Raw genomic sequence first — 18716 nt, 5'->3', positions numbered from 1 at the left:
TCTGATGATCATCGTCCTTAGGTCTTAGCGTGCCATGTGCAGCGGTCCATTTCAAAGAGATGATGCTTTCTGATTGTGAGAGGTACTATTTCTTTGGCCCAACCCACATGGGTGAGAAAATAAAAAGAAACGTGAATTTTCATTCTTTTACATGGTAGAAATGTCTTAAGCTCATTACTCTAGTGCACTGTGATTGAGACTAATACTGTGAATGAAAAATAAAACAGCATGGCTGTCTCCTTTGCAGGTGAACCTCCCACTGCAGGGCAACATAGAGGAGCTGGAAGGTGGACAGGAGTGGCTGAGTGCTGTGAAAGAGGCTGAGCAGTACGAGCAGCTCAATCCCAGATGGTTTGAGCAGAAGTTTGGCCAGCCCACTGAGCTCTTCCCGCTGTCCAGGCTGAAACCAGACTTCATCACGCAGGAGTCGAAAGACTCGGGCTTCACAGAGTCCAGAAACTCCAGGGAGCTGAAGCGCCGGCTGTCCTCTGCCTCCCTCAACGCTGCAGGTCTGACCGGTGAGGCCTACCTGGGCGCGGACCTTGACGCCTTCACAAAGGACGACTTCTTTGCTCCTTCCATTTGTACTGACCTCACTGCCTACACAGTGCCCTACCCTCATGATGACAAACCTTGGGAAGTGGATGACCAGTCCATCAGTGAAGGGTTCCTCAGGCTGAACCAGCAGTACGAAGAACGGCTGAACACCATGGAGGCTCCACAGGATGCCCATGACAACCTTGGTGGTCGGGTGGGTGGAGGCTATGACAACCTTGGTGGTCAGGTGGATGGAGGCTATGACAACCTTGGTGGTCAGGTGGATGGAGGCTATGACAACCTTGCTTGCCGGGTGGACAGAGGCCATGTTAATCTGGCCCAGGATGATGAGGGCCATGACTGCATCAGTGTGTCATCTGCCCAGAGTGTTTAATGATCACCCCTCCTGCCCTCTTCAGTCTCCACACCCCTACCCCCTTTCCCTATCTTTGTTCTTATCCCCAATTCATTTTGGTTTTTCTTAAACCAAAACATAAATGAGTAAAAGATAAAGGCCTTTAAAAGGGGGGAATAAAAGGGTGACTGATCATACAGAAAGTGTACAGGCTTGTGCATGCACAAAGTTTGTTACAGCTGCAGTTTTTTTTTTTCGTGTATGGCATGTTGTTGTATTCTTTTACATTCCAAGTACCGAGTTGCAGACCCTGGAGCATATGTTAATAAAAGATGAAATAAGGTTCTCAGACTTGAAAATTTCTATCCAGGATTGCACTACAGCTCTACAGGGTGGAAATAATTCAGTATTGATTATAATGAAGAAGAAAAAAAAGAAAAAAAATATTGCAAAACAAAACAAAATCTGGAAAACAAAAAGCAAAAACTATAACAAAAAAGGTGTGAGTAAATGGGGTTTTGCCCACTGATACACAGTGTTTAGATGCCTGTGGTTTTTGCCCTTTTATCTCCATTGCACCTGCCCTGTGGGGCTGTAGGTGTCCCCTCTGGCTGTGTCATAATCACCCAGTTTTCAGCACAGATATGACATCATGTTTTTGCTAATGCTTTTCTTTTTTTGGTCACTGTACACTGTGATCTAAGGTGCTCCAAACCCCAACCCTACTCTCTCATCACCTACAGGCCACACTGTGGTGATGTTTGATCGTTACACCAGCAGACACATGTTCTTCCTCTCTCAGCGGAGGGCAGAGACTGGGAGAGGAGTGAGGAGGGTGGGTGTCTGCCAACAGCCACGATCTGAGTGTGGGTGTCCACCCTTAGGGTGGTGGGACTTTCTTACAGCACATGACTCTGTCCATCCACCCCTTGCAACACTGGGCAGCAGAGATCAAGTGACCTTGCACTGTGAAGTTCTGGTAGGTGTATGGAAGGATGTGGAACACAACACCTGCAGGACAGGTTTAGAGATGGCGTGCACAAACAACACAGCTCACTTGTTGACACATGATTGTGTGTGTGAAGTGGATCGCTTTGTGGACAGGCTTACTGACAGCAAGCATAAACAATAGAACTCTCACTCTGTGTGAGTGAAATGCAGCCTGTGTGGTGCTTGTGGGAAAGCTGACATTGGAGAAGTTGAATGTTCAGTTCTGGTGAAAAGTTCAGCATTATGTTTTGTATTCACAGAGGACTACCGTTGATGAACACACTTTGTGTTGTGCATGGTCAGACAAGTCTCAAGTGTAGCATGGGTTTTGCATGTGCAGGTGAAACTTGACATCTCAGAGATCTTAGTATTTGGTAAATGCACACTTTCCCATCATTTTTTGGTTTTGCTTTAACTATACAGTCATATTGTCGGCATTTAAACAGATCAGGTTGGTCCAGGTGCAAGCAGGACTGCAGTTGGTTTTTGTAGCCACCTGGTACTGTTGAGTTGGCATTAATTAATCTATTCTTATTTAACTAACTTAATCATTTATTCTTGGGGAGTCTATGATAGGATCCAATATGATTTTTTTTTTTTCACTAGAAATTGGAAATTTGTGTATGAATTGGAAGAAAAAGAATTATAAATCTTTCCATGTAAAATGATTAGCAACTAAGCAAGAGCAGAATGTTACTGGATTTATTCTTATACTGTGTACTGTACATTGTTCTTCAATGGCAGCTGTACCATTTTGACGTGTCTCATTTTGTCTTTTACGAACCCTTCAAAAAAAGGTGATCTGTACTACAGTCAGCATCCCAGCTTTATCCCAGAATCTTGTGCACAAAGCAAACATACAAGTTCATCTCCTACAGGCTGTGTTGTGGTCATTCACGCCAGCCATCAACTCCATCTTAAGTCAAGGAGGGAATGTGAAAAGCAGACTTGCCAGCTGTCCCAGTTTGTCATTATTTGTGTCAGAAAACCAACAAAAATGTCAAATCATTATGAAAAATACATGGACACTCAGGGGAGGAAAAACATTGCATGCCTTTTATTTCTTCAGTAATTGTTGATATAGCTGCTAAGATATGCCAGTATTCAGTCTGAACCATAAATTTCTTAAGGCCAGGAAATGATACAGCTACTGAAATCGGCAGTGAAGAGAAAAGTGTGTGTGAACTAAGCTGAAAAAGAGCACTGATAATGATGGTGTGTACAGAACACTGTCCTAAGACAAAATGAACGCAAGTGTTGTCTTTAGTTACGTGGGATACTCAGAACTGTAATGAGAGCAAGTAAATGTGACGTGGTGTTACAGACAAGAGGCTGCAGTGCTGATGATCAGATTCATGGGCAAAGGTTCTGTGATTGAGAAAAAAGATGGTTTGGTTTGGAAGAAACGGATGTCAAATGAAGGAGAGGAAAGATTGAATTAGAACAGCTTCCAGAGGGCATTGATTTGTTCTCTCAAGTTCTTGCACTCATTGAATTGAAACAGCTTCCAGAGAGAAATCATCTTCTCTCAAGTTCTTGTACAGGAAGAAAGAGAATGTAAAGAGATGTATTTAATAAGATTTTTTTTAAAAGAAGATAAAAGTGGGTGGGGAGTTATGGGGTAAAATGTATTTGTCATAAAATATTGTTGGGTAAACAGTACACATACATAATATTGGAAAATAATAAATAGAGCTCTTTTAAATATATGTCACTTTAGAAGATCTCTTACAGACATTGCACACTTGTTAAAAAAAAAAAGAGGTTATCACAGTTTTGTCACATGCATAAAGAAAGGACAGCTCAAAAAAGGTATGTTGTTATTTTGTTGTTGTTTTACCTGTTGGAGTTGTTTGCACAACTCCAGCTACCTCTGCTCTGTTGTTTTTGTTTATTGTGCGTAGCTTATTTTATGGACTGTGAGACCTTTATGTGTTGTGTGTTTGTCTTATGAAGACTGTACATGTCCTTCCTTGATGTTCTCCATACCAAAGATTTGATACATATGTATGTGTGTTGGATTTGGGGGAGGAATGGAGGGGTGTTAACTGCAATTTGCTCACGTGGCAGTTATTGACGATGAATTGTGTTTAAAAGGTCCAGATCTGCTGATTTGTTACGTTTTTGCTCTCTGTTGCTTGCCTATCATTGAATAAGTTCTTGGCAAATTGACGCTGATGTCTGTTTACCCAGTTTGTTGTTTTTTCCTTATGTAAGGTTGGTTTGATTTCTATTGCATATATGGGTTTTTTCCCAAGCCAGTTGTGAATATTATTTTGAGAGGGTCCATTAGTGTGCAGGGGATAGAATTAGAAGGAAGGGCATATAATGTGAAAGGGCACATCTGATTGAATGAAATGACTTTCCCCCTCTCTTTCTGTCTGTTCTCACTACTTTTCTCTCCCTCTCTCTCTCTCTCTGTCTCTCTCTCTCTCTCTCTCTCTGTGATAAAGGGCACATCAGATTGAATGAAATGACTGTTTTCCCCCTCTCTTTCTGTGTTCTCACCACCTCTTCCTCCCTCTCTCTCTCTCTCTCTCTCTCTCTCTCTCTGTGATAAAGGGCACATCAGATTGAATGAAATGACTGTTTTCCCCCTCTATTTCTGTCTGTTCTCACCACCTCTCCCCCCCCCCCTCCCTCTCTCTGTGATAAAAGGCACATCTGATTAAATGAAATGACTGTTTTCCACCTCTCTTTCTGTCTGTTCTCACCACCTCTTCCTCCCTCCCTCTCTCTCTCTCTCTCTCTCTCTCTTCTCTCTCTCTCTCTGTGGTCCCCTTTCTTTCGCAGAGGATTAGTCTTGTGATAAATTTGTATTTATAATGATGTTGATAATGACAATACTAAATCAAAATGTTTACTATGTATTTTATAATTTATGGTTGTTGTTTGTTGTTGTTTTTTGGTTTGTGTGGTTTTTTTGTTTTTGGGGTTGTTGTTTTTTTGTCAGTCTACTTGATGGTTTGGTGGTAGACCACAAAAGCTGGCTGAGCTCTTCCAAAAGAAAATGTACCAGAAACTTTCCATGTTGTAGATTTTTGTCTGCATGCCTGTGTGTCGGAAATTTAAAAAAAATACTAATAATTAAAAAAAATTCTTAATAAAACAGGGGATATTGGGATTTACTCTCCACAGATTTTTTGTTGTTGTTGTTTTTTGGGGTTTTTTTTTTTTTTTTTGTTTGTTTTTTTGTTTGTTTTGTTTTGTTTGAGGGGGGAAGGCAGTAAAAGCAAATTATCATTTCTTTGCTACCTGGCAAGGTGGTGTATCATGATTATGTCAGCCATCACTATTATTATGAAATTAAAGTAAACTAGGCTGTCATCTATTTCACTCTGAATTATGCAGGTGGAGAGAGGGAAGGAGGGGTGGGGGTGTCATCTCAAGACAGGAGACTTTTAGAAACAGTTTCAGTTTTGAAGTGGTATCAGAGTGTGTGGAGCAATTGGTATATGCAACACCACTTCAGTTTTAGAATTTTAAAAAAGTATTAAAATGAATTTTTAAAAAATGAAAAAGAATAAAAAGAAGCAAGCAGATACCTGATCTTTTGTGTGAACCTAACTTACTGATAAGACCTTGAGTGCCTACACTGGGTTTGTGAATAACATTAAAATGAATGAATAAATGAATATATTATGAATAATCGAATTTTGAATACAATGAATAAAAATGAGGAACCAAGATGCATAATTCATTCTTATTTATTTTGTTTAAAATTTGATTATTTGTAATACGTTTATTTATTCATTTTAATGTTTTAAACAAACCTGTATCAGTGTATGCAACAAATTAGAAATACAAAATGAAACAAATTCATCAAAGGTTTGATAATTTAGTTTTATGGTACAGCTATGCAGTAAGGAGGCAGAAAATGGGTGTCAAAGGATAAGAAGAGTGGGAATGAGAGAGGCAGAAGAGGAAAGATACCAAGAAGTGGAGAGGGACAAGGGAGAGAACTTTCAGTTCTGTAGTAGAGGATGACTGTGTGACTAAACTGTTTCATTTTATCTGGGATAGTATGCATAACTTTCACCACAAAACTGCATATCATGACAAGTCTGTTGTCATCATTGTTGTCTGGGCTTTAATTGTTTGGGTGTTTTTTTTCTTAAAGAAAAATCCCCATTAAGTTGCTGTCAGGGCAGTTATTTATGATGAAACAACCATTTTGTTATTCTTATACTGCTGTTTCTTTGACTCACTTATCTTGTTACATTTTTAATTGTAGGGATTTGCTGTGAATTGTTGCATAACCCAGACCATTTCGCACAATACCTGCAAAAGTAGATCAACACTGTTGTATCTCTTTATATTGATATTTATCAGTGTGTGTGTATGTGTGTGTGTGTGATAGAAATTATTGTTGTCATAGCTTTTATTTCCTTACTATCTGGATGATTTTATGATTTTTTCAAATCAGCAATATATTTTTTATACCATTATATTGTACTATTTTTTTCTTCTTTTTTTTTACAGCAGGCAAGATTTTTATGGATACATATTTGGCAATAAAATAATTGTCTACATACGATGGATTAGTTGGGGTTTTTTAATGCGGATTTTGAAGTGCTTGGCACCTTTTATACTTGATCATTTTTGTTTTCAACTCCCGTATTTTCTCGTTTAATTAAAGATAAAAATGGTTGAATAAAACCTGTGTTGCCTGTGTGTCTTGTTCTTTCCCGCTTTCTTTTATCACTGTAATGAGTGCTGTGTGCTGGTGTACACATGTATGGGTGTATACACATGTGTAAAACTTTGTACCTGTTTCCTTCTCTGTCCATTCACACTCTTTGTTACTATATAGCGTGTTATATTTTTAACCAGTGGCATGCAGTTTTTGTTTCTTTTTAACTCATATACTTTCATATTTATGCATCCGTGTCCAACAGCATTTGACCAATACATGTGATGGTTTGGAATTCTTGCTCAGAAATGATACATCAATGATAGCGCTTCTACTCAACACTGAAAATATGCAACTGGACACAATTGAGCAATGTATTGCTGCTTAGGCTGTCAGACTTAGATTGGGGTGATAAGAAGTTTTTTGTCTTTATCATTAATCTTCATACTGGATTTTTAGAGCATATGAAGAGTTTTGGTTTGGATTTCTACCCAGGCCAAGGCACATCACCATGCAATATCGGTGATGGTTGATGGAGAAGTATCAGCAGAAGTTCAGGAAATAAATGACAGTCTGGTGTCAAATCATTTCTCCCATCTTTCATTACTTTTCTTATCCTCTGTCAGTTGTTATCAATACAGTTTTGGTTATTTGTTTTTGTATAGCACTAATAGTATGGGTAGTTACTGGCAGTGTCACTTTTACCTTTTAAGGCCAAGATGCTTACAGGGTTATTTACCTGATATCATTACTTTTGATTCAGACTGACATACTCTTTTGTAGAATATTATTTTTGCTATGTTTATCCAGTGATAAGTTAGGTTTTTCAAAATGTTTAGTTTGTGTGTTTAGTTAAGTACACTTATAGTGCATTGCATTTACCATGATTTATGCCTATTCCCTCCCTACCAATTAAGGATGTGCTGTTTCAATCCAGATTGATTACTTGATTTTGATATGCGTGCATGAGAGAGGGAGCATGAGTGCAGTCGCCTGTGTGTGTGTTGAGTGTGTGAGACTTTTACCCATTACTGTGATTAAGGCCTATCCCCTCCCTACCATCTGTGAACATGCTCTTTCCTTCCAGATTGATTATTTGATTATGATGTGTGAGCATGAATACAGAGAGAGGGAGTGTGAGAGCGGTCATTTGTGTGTATGTGTGTGGGTGTTTGTGTGCATATGTGTGTGTGTGTGTGTGCATGCATGCATGCACTTTGCATATGTGTGTGTGTTTGTGTGTGATATGCTTGCATATGTGTGTGTGTTTGTGTGTGATATGTTATTACTTATTATCTCTTTGCATTATACACCATACCATGTTATTGTTTCTTTGGTGTTAGTTTTTGCAGCTATTCATATTCTAAACTGCCTTGAGCATTTGAAGGCACTGTATAAAATTCCATTCTCATTACTATTATTACTAGTAGTAGTAGTAGTATTTAAAATAAATGACCATCACTCAGTTTATGTGTGATTGTTAAAAGCAGAGCAAAGGTCACAATGCACAATAGCTGGACATATCGGCTGAACACAAGTTCTCTCTGTGACATTTTGTACTGTACTGCAAGCAAGATACAGCGAGCCCAGTTTTCACGGGCAACGAGCAATGGTTAATGATTAGCTGATACCATTAACAGTTAAAGCACAATTGATTGTTATTGATATGTATAGCAAGTGGGTGGGTGTATTTAAAACCAGTCTTTACCATCTCATGTTACTAATAACAGGGTTCAGTGTTCTCACTTGTCTTTCCATGACTTGTGCCATGTATGAAAATGAAGAAGATATATATATATCCTAAGGTTACAAAACAGATCACATAGCCTGCCTTTGTTGGAAGTACGTGTTTTTGTCACTGAACATAATCTTGCCATTCTTTCTGCTGTGCGCATGTTTGCTTCAATATCATGTTTTATTGGGAATATGCTACATCTGCATAACTAAAACTGTTGACTCTTTTAAAACTATGTGTGCTGTTGCAATATGCAGAGGTGGTCAACTCACCTTTACCAAACTGAGCGTCTTTTCTATACGTGAATTATATATGTATTTTAATGATCATTGAAGAATTGACAGTATGGTTTTACATTTTGTACCTCTCTTCTATGTGAAGTTTGGAAAATAAATTTAAGAAATCCGTTAGACTGCTTAAGAAAACCCATCCAACTGTAGTGTGATGCATGTAGACTGTTGAAGAACATCCATCTGATTGGAGTGTAGTGTGTATACTTTGATGCCACTGATGCCTGTGACATGTTGGTTTTGGGTTTGTTTTTTTTCCCAAAACTACCCAACAGTTCTTATGCTGTTATGGTCCAGATTTACAATGGTTCTGTCACATGAGTTTGTGATTCATGAGAGTGGTGAATATAAAGTTCTGAAATCAGAAAAAGAAAGAAATCAAAATAATTGTTTGTACATATGTAGAGATGATGAAACTTGGAATTATATATTTCACAACCATTGCTCGTCCAGAGATGTCCACAGAAGTAAGTTTATTTTGCATTCATTGATTAGAATGGGAATTTCTCTCCTGTGATAGCTATTCCCTATAGATTCTTGTATGTAATGCAAAATAATAATAATTATTGTTTGATCAATATCAAAATTGATTCATTTATTTTTATTTTTTTCATACAAGCTGTGTTTTATTTCTCTTTTTTGAAGTTAGATAATTGAACGCTCCTACAAAATTAAAAAAAATGTTTAAAATCTGCAAAATATCATAAGCAGGCTTTCTGAGCTACTGTATTTTCATTTCCATCCCCTCCCCCCACACTCCCCTCTCTCCTTATCTCTCTCTCTCTCTCTCTCTCTCTGTGGACAGCTGATGCTGCTATAATTCAGTTGACCGCACACTACTTTTGGTCACATTCAAGTTTAATATTGACATCCTCCTCAGGTGATATGGCAGACGGGGGTGTTTTTTTCAGGACATGGTTTTGTTCTGTTTTTTCAGCAGCAGTGGTGTATATTGATCAGTCCACATACTTATACACCTCGTTGAAACTGATTTGGGGAAGGGGCCTTTCTGACACAAAAATGACACCATCAGAACTCATCTTAAGATGGGCAGTGAGAATGCCCTTTTTTTTTTTTTTTTTTTTTTTTTTTTTTTTTTTTAGTACACCTTTGGTTCAAACACACAACCTGAATTTGAACCAGAAAGTCCTGACATTCAAACTAGCAGGTGCTACAATATGCAGTACTGTGAAAACCAATGGTTATGGTATTGTCTTGGCCTTGATCTCTGGCCCTGTTGACATTGTCTTGGCCTTGACCTCAGGCCGTGATGACATTGTCTTGGTCTTGATCTCTGACCATGTTGACATTGTCTTGGCCGTGATCTCTGGCCATGTTGACATTGTCTTGGCTGTGATCTCTGGTCATGTTGACATTGTCTTGGCCGTGATCTCTGGCCATGTTGACATTGTCTTGGCTGTGATCTCTGGTCATGTTGACATTATCTTGGTCGTGATCTCTGGTCATGTTGACATTGTCTTGGCCCTGATCTCTGGCTCTGTTGACATGCAGGGCAAGGAAGATGATAATCAACTGGTGATGGTCAGTTATACCACCAAAACTGCTTGTATGGCAAGGGAAGTGGGGTGGGGGGTGGCATACATTCTATAAACCAGTCTTAAGTTAAAATGGGAGACTGTTAAGGTCTCGTGTCATCCACATCTTTCTTTCCAACAGTCACCATCTAAAGAATGAAGACATTCCATGCAATAGGGCATCTTAAGGTACCCCTAATTCATATATTTCATGTGATTTAATCATAAACTAATCTGAGATCATTTGAATGCTATTGTATTTTTGTTGTTGTTTTTTTTGTTGGTTTTGTTGTTGTTTTTTGGCTTAGTTTGAACTCGGTGCTATGGCTGATTTTTTTGAAAGCAGGTTTGCTTTAAACATGTTTTCAGCCCATCCAAACTCTTTGAAGTCGGCTGGGCCATAGACAAATTGGATCTTTTTGTCTCTGTCTGTCTCTTTCTTCTCTTCCCATTTTCACTCTCACTTCTAAATTCTACTTCCCCACATTTCTTATTCTTTCTTATTTCCCGTGTTTCTTTCTTCATTCTTCTCTTCTGCCTTCCCTCCCTTTCAGTATTGATTTTCTTCCTTCCACTGCTTATTTCCCCTCCCCCCCCCCTTCTACCCCTCTCACCCCCACCCCTACCCCTCCACACACAAATCCTCCCTCCTCTCTCCAGACACCCATCCTATTTTGTGATTCACATCTTTTTTCTTTTTCCTTTTTTTTTTTAAATTTTATTTTTTTAACAATCAGTCAGGTAAATAGATAAGTAAATAAATAAGCAAGCGAACCAAAAACACACACACAAAAAAGCACAAAGGAAGCACATCTGAACCAGTTTGTTCTGTTGTTTCATCATTGAAAGTTGTGTCTCTTGATTCTAGAATTTTGCCCTTTGAAAATTGAAACATTCACTGCTGGTTTCCAGCCTATCCTTATCACAAAGTGCCTGTAGTAGATACCTATAAAATAAGGTGTATATATATATATATATATATATATATATATATATACATATATATATATATATGGAAATATCAATAAAGTTAAAGATTGGGGAAAATGAATAGTCCAACTGGTGCATCATCTTTTTTTTTTTATTCTGTGTTATGTATTTATTTTCAGATAGTGATTTTGGATGAGATGAGAGAAAGGAAGGGTTTAGACTTTTTTTCTTTTCTCATGTTAATTTTTTATACATGTTTTTGGCACAACAGGAAGTTTCTTTTACTTTTAAAAATGATTTTGGTCTTGGAGAAAACATTGGTGTTTTAGTACTTAAGACTTTTTTTCTACAATATTAATGATGATGTGAATGGTCTCTTTACAGCTCTGAGTTACTAAACTACTGTTAACTATAATTATGGTACATATGCAAATCAACAGAATTCTTTTGACTGAGTAACCAAACATTGTTTGTTTTTTTGCTTTGTTTTGTTTTTTTGGTGGGACCTGTACTGCACAATAAACATATTTTGGTCAAAGTTTTTTGAGTGGTAATGCACATCAGTTGTCAAGAGAGTGTGTGTAAATGCACATATACATGTATGCGAGTGCGTATGTGTGTGTGCGCGTGTGCCAACATCTGCACATATCTATATACATGTATACAGATACATATATTTATGTGTGTGTGTGTGTGTGTATTCTTGCAGAGTTACGGCTTCCTAGATTTCAAAAGAGACTGCTTGACACTTACATTGAAAAAGACAACTGTTTGCATGACATCCGATGATCTCAATAATTATGTGCAACAGGCTGACATGCTGTGTCCAGAACTGCAAGCTTTGAAGTTTAAATCATTCACCAAGACAACAGTACACAAACTGGCATGTACAGGTGGATGATGCTGTGTGTGTGTGTGTAAACTTAAATGATGATTGTAAAACTTGAGCACTTTCGCTCTCAAATTGAAATCAGAGGGAAACCACAATCAGCAGATACCCAACAGAATACCACAGGAACTCAAAAGGGAAATAAAATGTCCATTTGAATACCATTGGAGTGCCACTGGAGACGTGGAATTATCATCAAAATACTACTGTAATATGATTGGGGACATGGAATTTTACTGGAACACTTCTGGGGACATTGAATGCCCATCAGAATACTATTTGGGTATCCATTGAAATACAACTGGAATGCGACAGGGGATAATTATGGAGTGCCCATCTGAACAGCACTGGAATGCCACCGATAACACCGAAAAGACATGAAATTACATAATAAAGCAACAGCATGATGATTGTGTGTGGAAGCTGGAGACCAGTCTTGACATGATCAAAGGCAAGGCACTTATATATATATATATAGAGAGAGAGAGAGAGAGAGATACGGTATATATTGATATTTTTCTGTAACACCTAGAAATATTTAACTGTTTCATTTGTCTTGGGAGAAAAATCTGAAATGTGGTGGATCTTTGGGGAACAGTCTGCAAGCGAAACAGTTGCATAAAAGAAATGAAACTTAACTGGTTCCACTGTAGGACTTGCTTCAGAATACTGGTAAAAGTCATGGAAGTATTAAAAGATGATTGGTGTGGTTTTTGTAATGTCTCAAACCACACAGTTGTTCACTCTGTATGGCAATGTAGATACATGCAGAGATTTTGGACAACACTTCATAACTTGATAAAAACAAAAATGTGTCAACTGTATGTGACTGACACTAATATTTTATTTGGTGAAAACAAAAAAATGAAACTGACATATTTGACTTCAGTTTACTGGTTGCCAGATTTTATGTATGCAAATCAAAGATAAAGTAAAACCAACACTGCCATCCTTTTTGAAAGGACTACCATCTACAGTTTCAGTTTCAGTTTCTCAAGGAGGCATCATTGCATTCAGACAAATCCATATATGCTACACCACATCTGCTGGGCGTATGCCTGACCAACAGCATAACACAACGTGCTTTGGGATTCAGTGCATGTGTGTGTGTGTGTGTGTGTGTACCTATCAGAGTGGACTTCTACAGATTTTTGCCAGAAGACAACTCTTTTGTTGCCATGGTTTCTTCTTCAGAGTCCCAAATGTGTGCTGCACAGTTTATCATCTCATCTGAATGACTGGATGCTCTGATTGATTTTTCCAACTTTGGGAGAAAGGGTGGGAGCGGGAATTGAACACAGACCGTAACGGACACTGTATTGGCAGATGAGCATCTTAGCCATTGTGCCACCTTCCTCTTCATAATAAATATATGGATTATAACAATATACAGATAACACTGAAGAACATATCCATGAACAACAGATGACATAGACTAGTTTCTACATAAATTGGATTCCTATCAAAATCCCTGAAAAACATGAGTGTGTGTTTATTCATGTGTATGCTCATTATTATACATGCACATACATGTGTACATATGTGTACATGCATGTACATATTGTATATGTGCATTCATGTACATGTATATATATATATGTGAGTGGAAGAGTAATCAGCCAAAAGAAGAAAAAGGGGTTTATTGGACCCATAATGAATGCAGAGAATAAATGAAGTGGGTGAATTATTGTTTACTGAAAATTGGGTCATGGGGGGATGGTGCATGTGTGCTTGTGAGTGTGTTCATGTTGACGTAGTGGTGCATTCTTGTGAATCCACTGCACTGTTGATGTATGTAGATGGATGGGCTTTGTATATGTAAAACTTTAGTTTCAGTGTTTTTGTTTATATACATTCTTATGTTTCTTGCATTGCTTTTTGTGTACTTTTGCAAAAAAAAAAGAAAAAAAGTGGAATAAAAATCTCAAGTTTTCATTACAATCATGATTATTCTGGTTCACACACACACACACACACACACACACACACTTACACACGCTTACACACACACACACACACACACAAAAGCACCATCCACCCGTACTAGCCACTTTTCACAGCTGACTTGGTGAATGATTTTAACTTGAAAGCCTGTAATTCTGAACACAAAGCATTTCATCCTGTCACACATGCTGAGATCATGGAGTGTCATGCAGGCCTTTTCTTTGTTTGTTTGTGTTTGTTTTACTTTTCAGTATGTGTCAAGTTGTTTCTTTGATTTGGAAATTACAGAAGCAATCACTAGTCAAGTATGCGCACACACACACACACACACACACACACACAAATGCACACAATCACATCAAGGATTCCTCCATACATGTGCACATGTTGACTCTCTCTCTTTCTTAGACACACACACACTAACAAACATGTGTAATTACACACACTCTCTCAACAACTGATACATGTTACCATTCCGAAACACTGATTTTTGCAAAAGAAAAATATGTTTAATTAAGTAGTATTGGTCCAAAAAAAAGCAGACCTCTGGTTAGTCAGAATACTGATTCACATGTGCACTATAATTATGGTCAGCAGTAGTCTACTAACTCCACACTTTAAAGAAAATGTTCATTTTATCAAATATTATCAAAAATATTGCAGAAAAAAGCCTCAGTGCAAAGCATCAAAGTTTTGTCCAGGACCAAAACTGAATTTTCTACTTCTACAACTGGTAAAAAATAAGAAACACCAGCATTTTACATGCCAGAAACATAAAAATAAAATTACTAAAGATGTCACAACCCTTGGTTTCTCTTATCCCATTCAAAATCATTTTAAATCTGAAAAGCAACAACCACCAAAAGAGAAAAAAAGGAAAAAGAGAGGTCTACAACAAAAATCATCATGTTTATGTAAAATTACAAAATATGGGAATCAAGTGTTTTATCACAAAAGAGGTATAATGGATGCAATAAATTGTTGCACACCTTGCACACAAATAAAGGGTTGGAAACAGAATAAAACAAAACACAATGAAGACAGTGCGCAAGCTGAACCATTCTTTTCTTCCATTCTTCCACTTTGGTGGATATTTCCAAATATATACCTGACTCTTTTATAGGTACCGACTAAAGGCAGACTGAATGACAACGCCACCTTGTGATCAGGACAGACTGTGAACAGCAGCGAAGATGTTTCGATTTTCCAAGGGCAAAATTCTAGAATCAAGAGAATCAATTCTAGAATCAGTGAAGAAACAACAGAACAGACTGGTTCAGGTGGTGTTGAGAACGAATGAGAAGAGAATGAAAAATGAGGCAAGTGAAATAAGAAAGAAAAAAGGAAGAAGAAGAATACAAAAAGATGAGAGTGAACAAGAGAACAGAACAAAAAGAAACGAAATGTATTCAGTTCAGGCTAAGGCCCCTCCTGAAGGGGGATACAAAGATACAATATTAATAATGACATCATGCACATGTTGATATATATATGAATACACACACTCATGTATATATATATATATATATATATATATATATATACATCCACACACTTACATATACCTCATATATGCACACATAAGAACACCATACATAATTTCAAGGTACAATATACTGACACATCTCATCCATATCAAAAAATAATCTGATAAATAGTAGTCCCACACTTCTTAACTAAGAATATGATCTCACCTCTTAAGAGTTTTTATACAAGTATATACACACTTCCGTGTGGTTTTGTTGTGAGTTGCAATCAATGTCAAACAAAACAAACTTGGGGTTTGAGCGAAATTTTACAGGAATATGCTCATGCAACAGATCATTAAGAGCAGGGCTGAAAAACATAATAATATGTATTTCATCATCTGTAGCATTTAGTGAACATGGGAAGCAACAAAGAGATCCAAGTTGTCTGTTGCCCAGCTTGTGTATTGTTTATTGTTGCTTATAGTCCAGCCGACCGCAAAGGACCATATCGGGACCGTCAAATGCTCAACTGTGTCAACACAAAACTATCACATCTATAAAGAAATTAAAAATTAGAAATACATACCAACCCCCCCCCCCCCCCCCCCCCCCCCCCCCCAACCCCCCCCCCCCCCCCCCCAAAAAAACAACAACAACAACAACACCACCAAGACAAACTCATAAAACACAGTTCATGACACATTATCTTAACCATTTATTTGTATTTGTATTTCTTTTTATCACAACAGATTTTTCTGTGTGATATTCGGGCTGCTCTCCCCTTTTTTTCTTTTTGTATTTTTTCCTGCATGCAGTTTTATTTGTTTTTCCTATCAAAGTGGATTTTTTCTACAGAATTTTGCCAGGAACAACCCTTTTGTTGCCATGGATTCTTCTGCGTGCGCTAAGTGCATGCTGCACACGGGACCTCGGTTTATCGTCTCTCATCCGAATGACTAGCGTCCAGACCACCACTCAAGGTCTAGTGGAGGGGGAGAAAATATCGGCGGCTGAGCCGTGATTCGAACCAGCACGCTCAGATTCTCTCGCTTCCTAGGCAAACGTGTTACCTCTGGGCCATCTCTCCACATTTAGCTCCTTAGGGCAAATAAGACTAGGTCATGCTGAGGATGTCAGTCCTTCCACTTTATTTATCATCTCCAGATTACAAAAATTCATTTGAAAAAGATTTTTTTTTAAATAATTCAAAGCCAACTGAAAATACACAAAAAAGGCTATATGGGCAAATAACACTTCAGAATGGACAGCTAATATCCAAATCATCATCATCATCATCAGCTAGTGCCCATCCCAGTGTTTACAATTTCACTATATAGTTGCCAGAGCAAAACAACACAGATATTACATTATATACCGCGGAAAAGAGAAAAAAAAGTGTCAAGGCTTGCTTGAAAAAAGAAAAGGGAATGGACTGGGAAGGCAGAAAAAGGGGGACAACAGTGAAGGAAGAAAAGAAAGACAGGAATAAAGAGAGAAATAGAAAAGACAAACTTTCTAGCACACAATTTCCAGAAGACGGTGATGCTATTTATACTGAAAGACTCCCGGCATCCCACAGGGGTTATCGCCCAGCTAACTTCAAAGATTCTGGAATGGCAGAAAACATGTTTAAAACAACTCTATGTACAACCATGTCTTGAGGATGAATAAAATCAAACATCCTAAATGCTGCCCTTAGATGGGCACCACCAGGTAAAAAAAAGAAGACAGACCATCTGCTATAAGTGTGAAAGCAGACACCACATTGGACATGATTTTACAGACCTTAAGTGTGAAAGCAGACGCCACATTTGACATGATTTTACAGACAATAAGAGTGAAAGCAGGCACCACATTTGACATGATTTTACAGACAATAAGAGTGAAAGCAGACACCACATTTGACATGATTTTACAGACAATAAGAGTGAAAGCAAACACCACATTTGACATGATTTTACAGACAATAAGTGTGAAAGCAGACACCACATTTGACATGATTTTACAGACAATAAGAGTGAAAGCAGACACCACATTGGACATGATTTTACAGACAATAAGAGTGAAAGCAGACACCACATTGGACATGATTTTACAGACATTAAGTGTGAAAGCAGACACCACATTGGACATGATTTTACAGACAATATGTGTGAAAGCAGACACCACATTGGACATGATTTTACAGACAATATGTGTGAAAGCAGACACCACATTTGACATGATTTTACAGACATTAAGTGTGAAAGCAGACACCACATTGGACATGATTTTACAGACAATATGTGTGAAAGCAGACACACATTTGACATTTTACAGACAATAAGTGTGAAAGCAGACACAACATTGGGCATGATTTTACAGACAATATGTGTGAAAGCAGACACCACATTTGGCATGATTTTACAGACATTAAGTGTGAAAGCAGACACCACATTTGACATGATTTTACAGACAATAAGTGTGAAAGCAGACACAACATTTGACATGATTTTACAGACATTAAGTGTGAAAGCAGGCACCACATTGGACATGATTTTACAGACAATATGTGTGAAAGCAGACACACATTGGACATGATTTTACAGACAATAAGTGTGAAAGCAGACACCACATTGGACATGATTTTACAGACAATATGTGTGAAAGCAGACACACATTTGACATGATTTTACAGACAATAAGTGTGAAAGCAAACACCACATTGGACATGATTTTACAGACAATAAGTGTGAAAGTAGACACCACATTGGCATGATTTTACAGATGACTCAGGGGGTACATCTTCATTCAAGAAATAATGTATGAGACAGAATATACCACAACATCTTGGTAACAAACAAAACTCTAACAAAAACATGAACATTGTTAGTACTCATAAGTGCACTTTCTGTGACGAGGAAAAAGATTCAATACACCATTATTTATGGAACTGTAACGTATCACAACAGTTTTGGAATGATTTTGCGATACTCAGAAGAAACAGGTGTACAACCTGTGCTAGACTGTCCTCAGAATATATACAATTAGTTCTATTTCGGAATGACAAACATACAAAAACAGATGAAACCTTTGATGTTATCATCATATTGGCAAAGTACCTTGTTCATAAATGCGAATGGAATAAAACACAACCAAACTTTGAACATTTTCCAGGAAGACCTGAACGATAGGTATGTAACAGAAAAATGTAAACATTTCTTGGGGTAAAAATGATCTGAATTTGACATAAAATGGTATCCATACCAGAAGCTTGTTTGTTAAAGACCACTCGTGGTCCTTTCCTCTTGTACTGAGTTTTGCAATGGAAAAGTTGTACCTGTACTCGATTCTGCCCTGTATGTGTGAACAGGACCTGCTGCCAACACTGTTGCTTTTGTGTTGTGTACTGGAGATTTCCACTGCTCCT

The 18716-nt window shown here is 37.8% G+C and overlaps 1 protein-coding gene across 1 annotated transcript in view; it reads left to right on the top strand.

The window, feature by feature from the left end:
* LOC143283534 (uncharacterized) overlaps nt 1-10856 on the top strand; it is a 28006-nt gene extending 17150 nt beyond the window's left edge. Inside the window, exon 13 of the mRNA XM_076589781.1 lies at nt 248-10856. Within this exon, the coding sequence (XP_076445896.1) occupies nt 248-931 (684 nt within the window). The 3' untranslated portion in view covers nt 932-10856. The remainder of the gene's footprint in view (nt 1-247) is intronic.
* Nucleotides 10857-18716: the final 7860 nt, after the last annotated feature.

This window comes from Babylonia areolata, chromosome 1 (genome assembly GCF_041734735.1).
Source record: "Babylonia areolata isolate BAREFJ2019XMU chromosome 1, ASM4173473v1, whole genome shotgun sequence".
NCBI lineage: Eukaryota > Metazoa > Mollusca > Gastropoda > Neogastropoda > Buccinidae > Babylonia > Babylonia areolata.
Note: the sequence above shows the minus strand (reverse complement) of the source record. Positions and strands in the feature narration are given on the sequence as shown.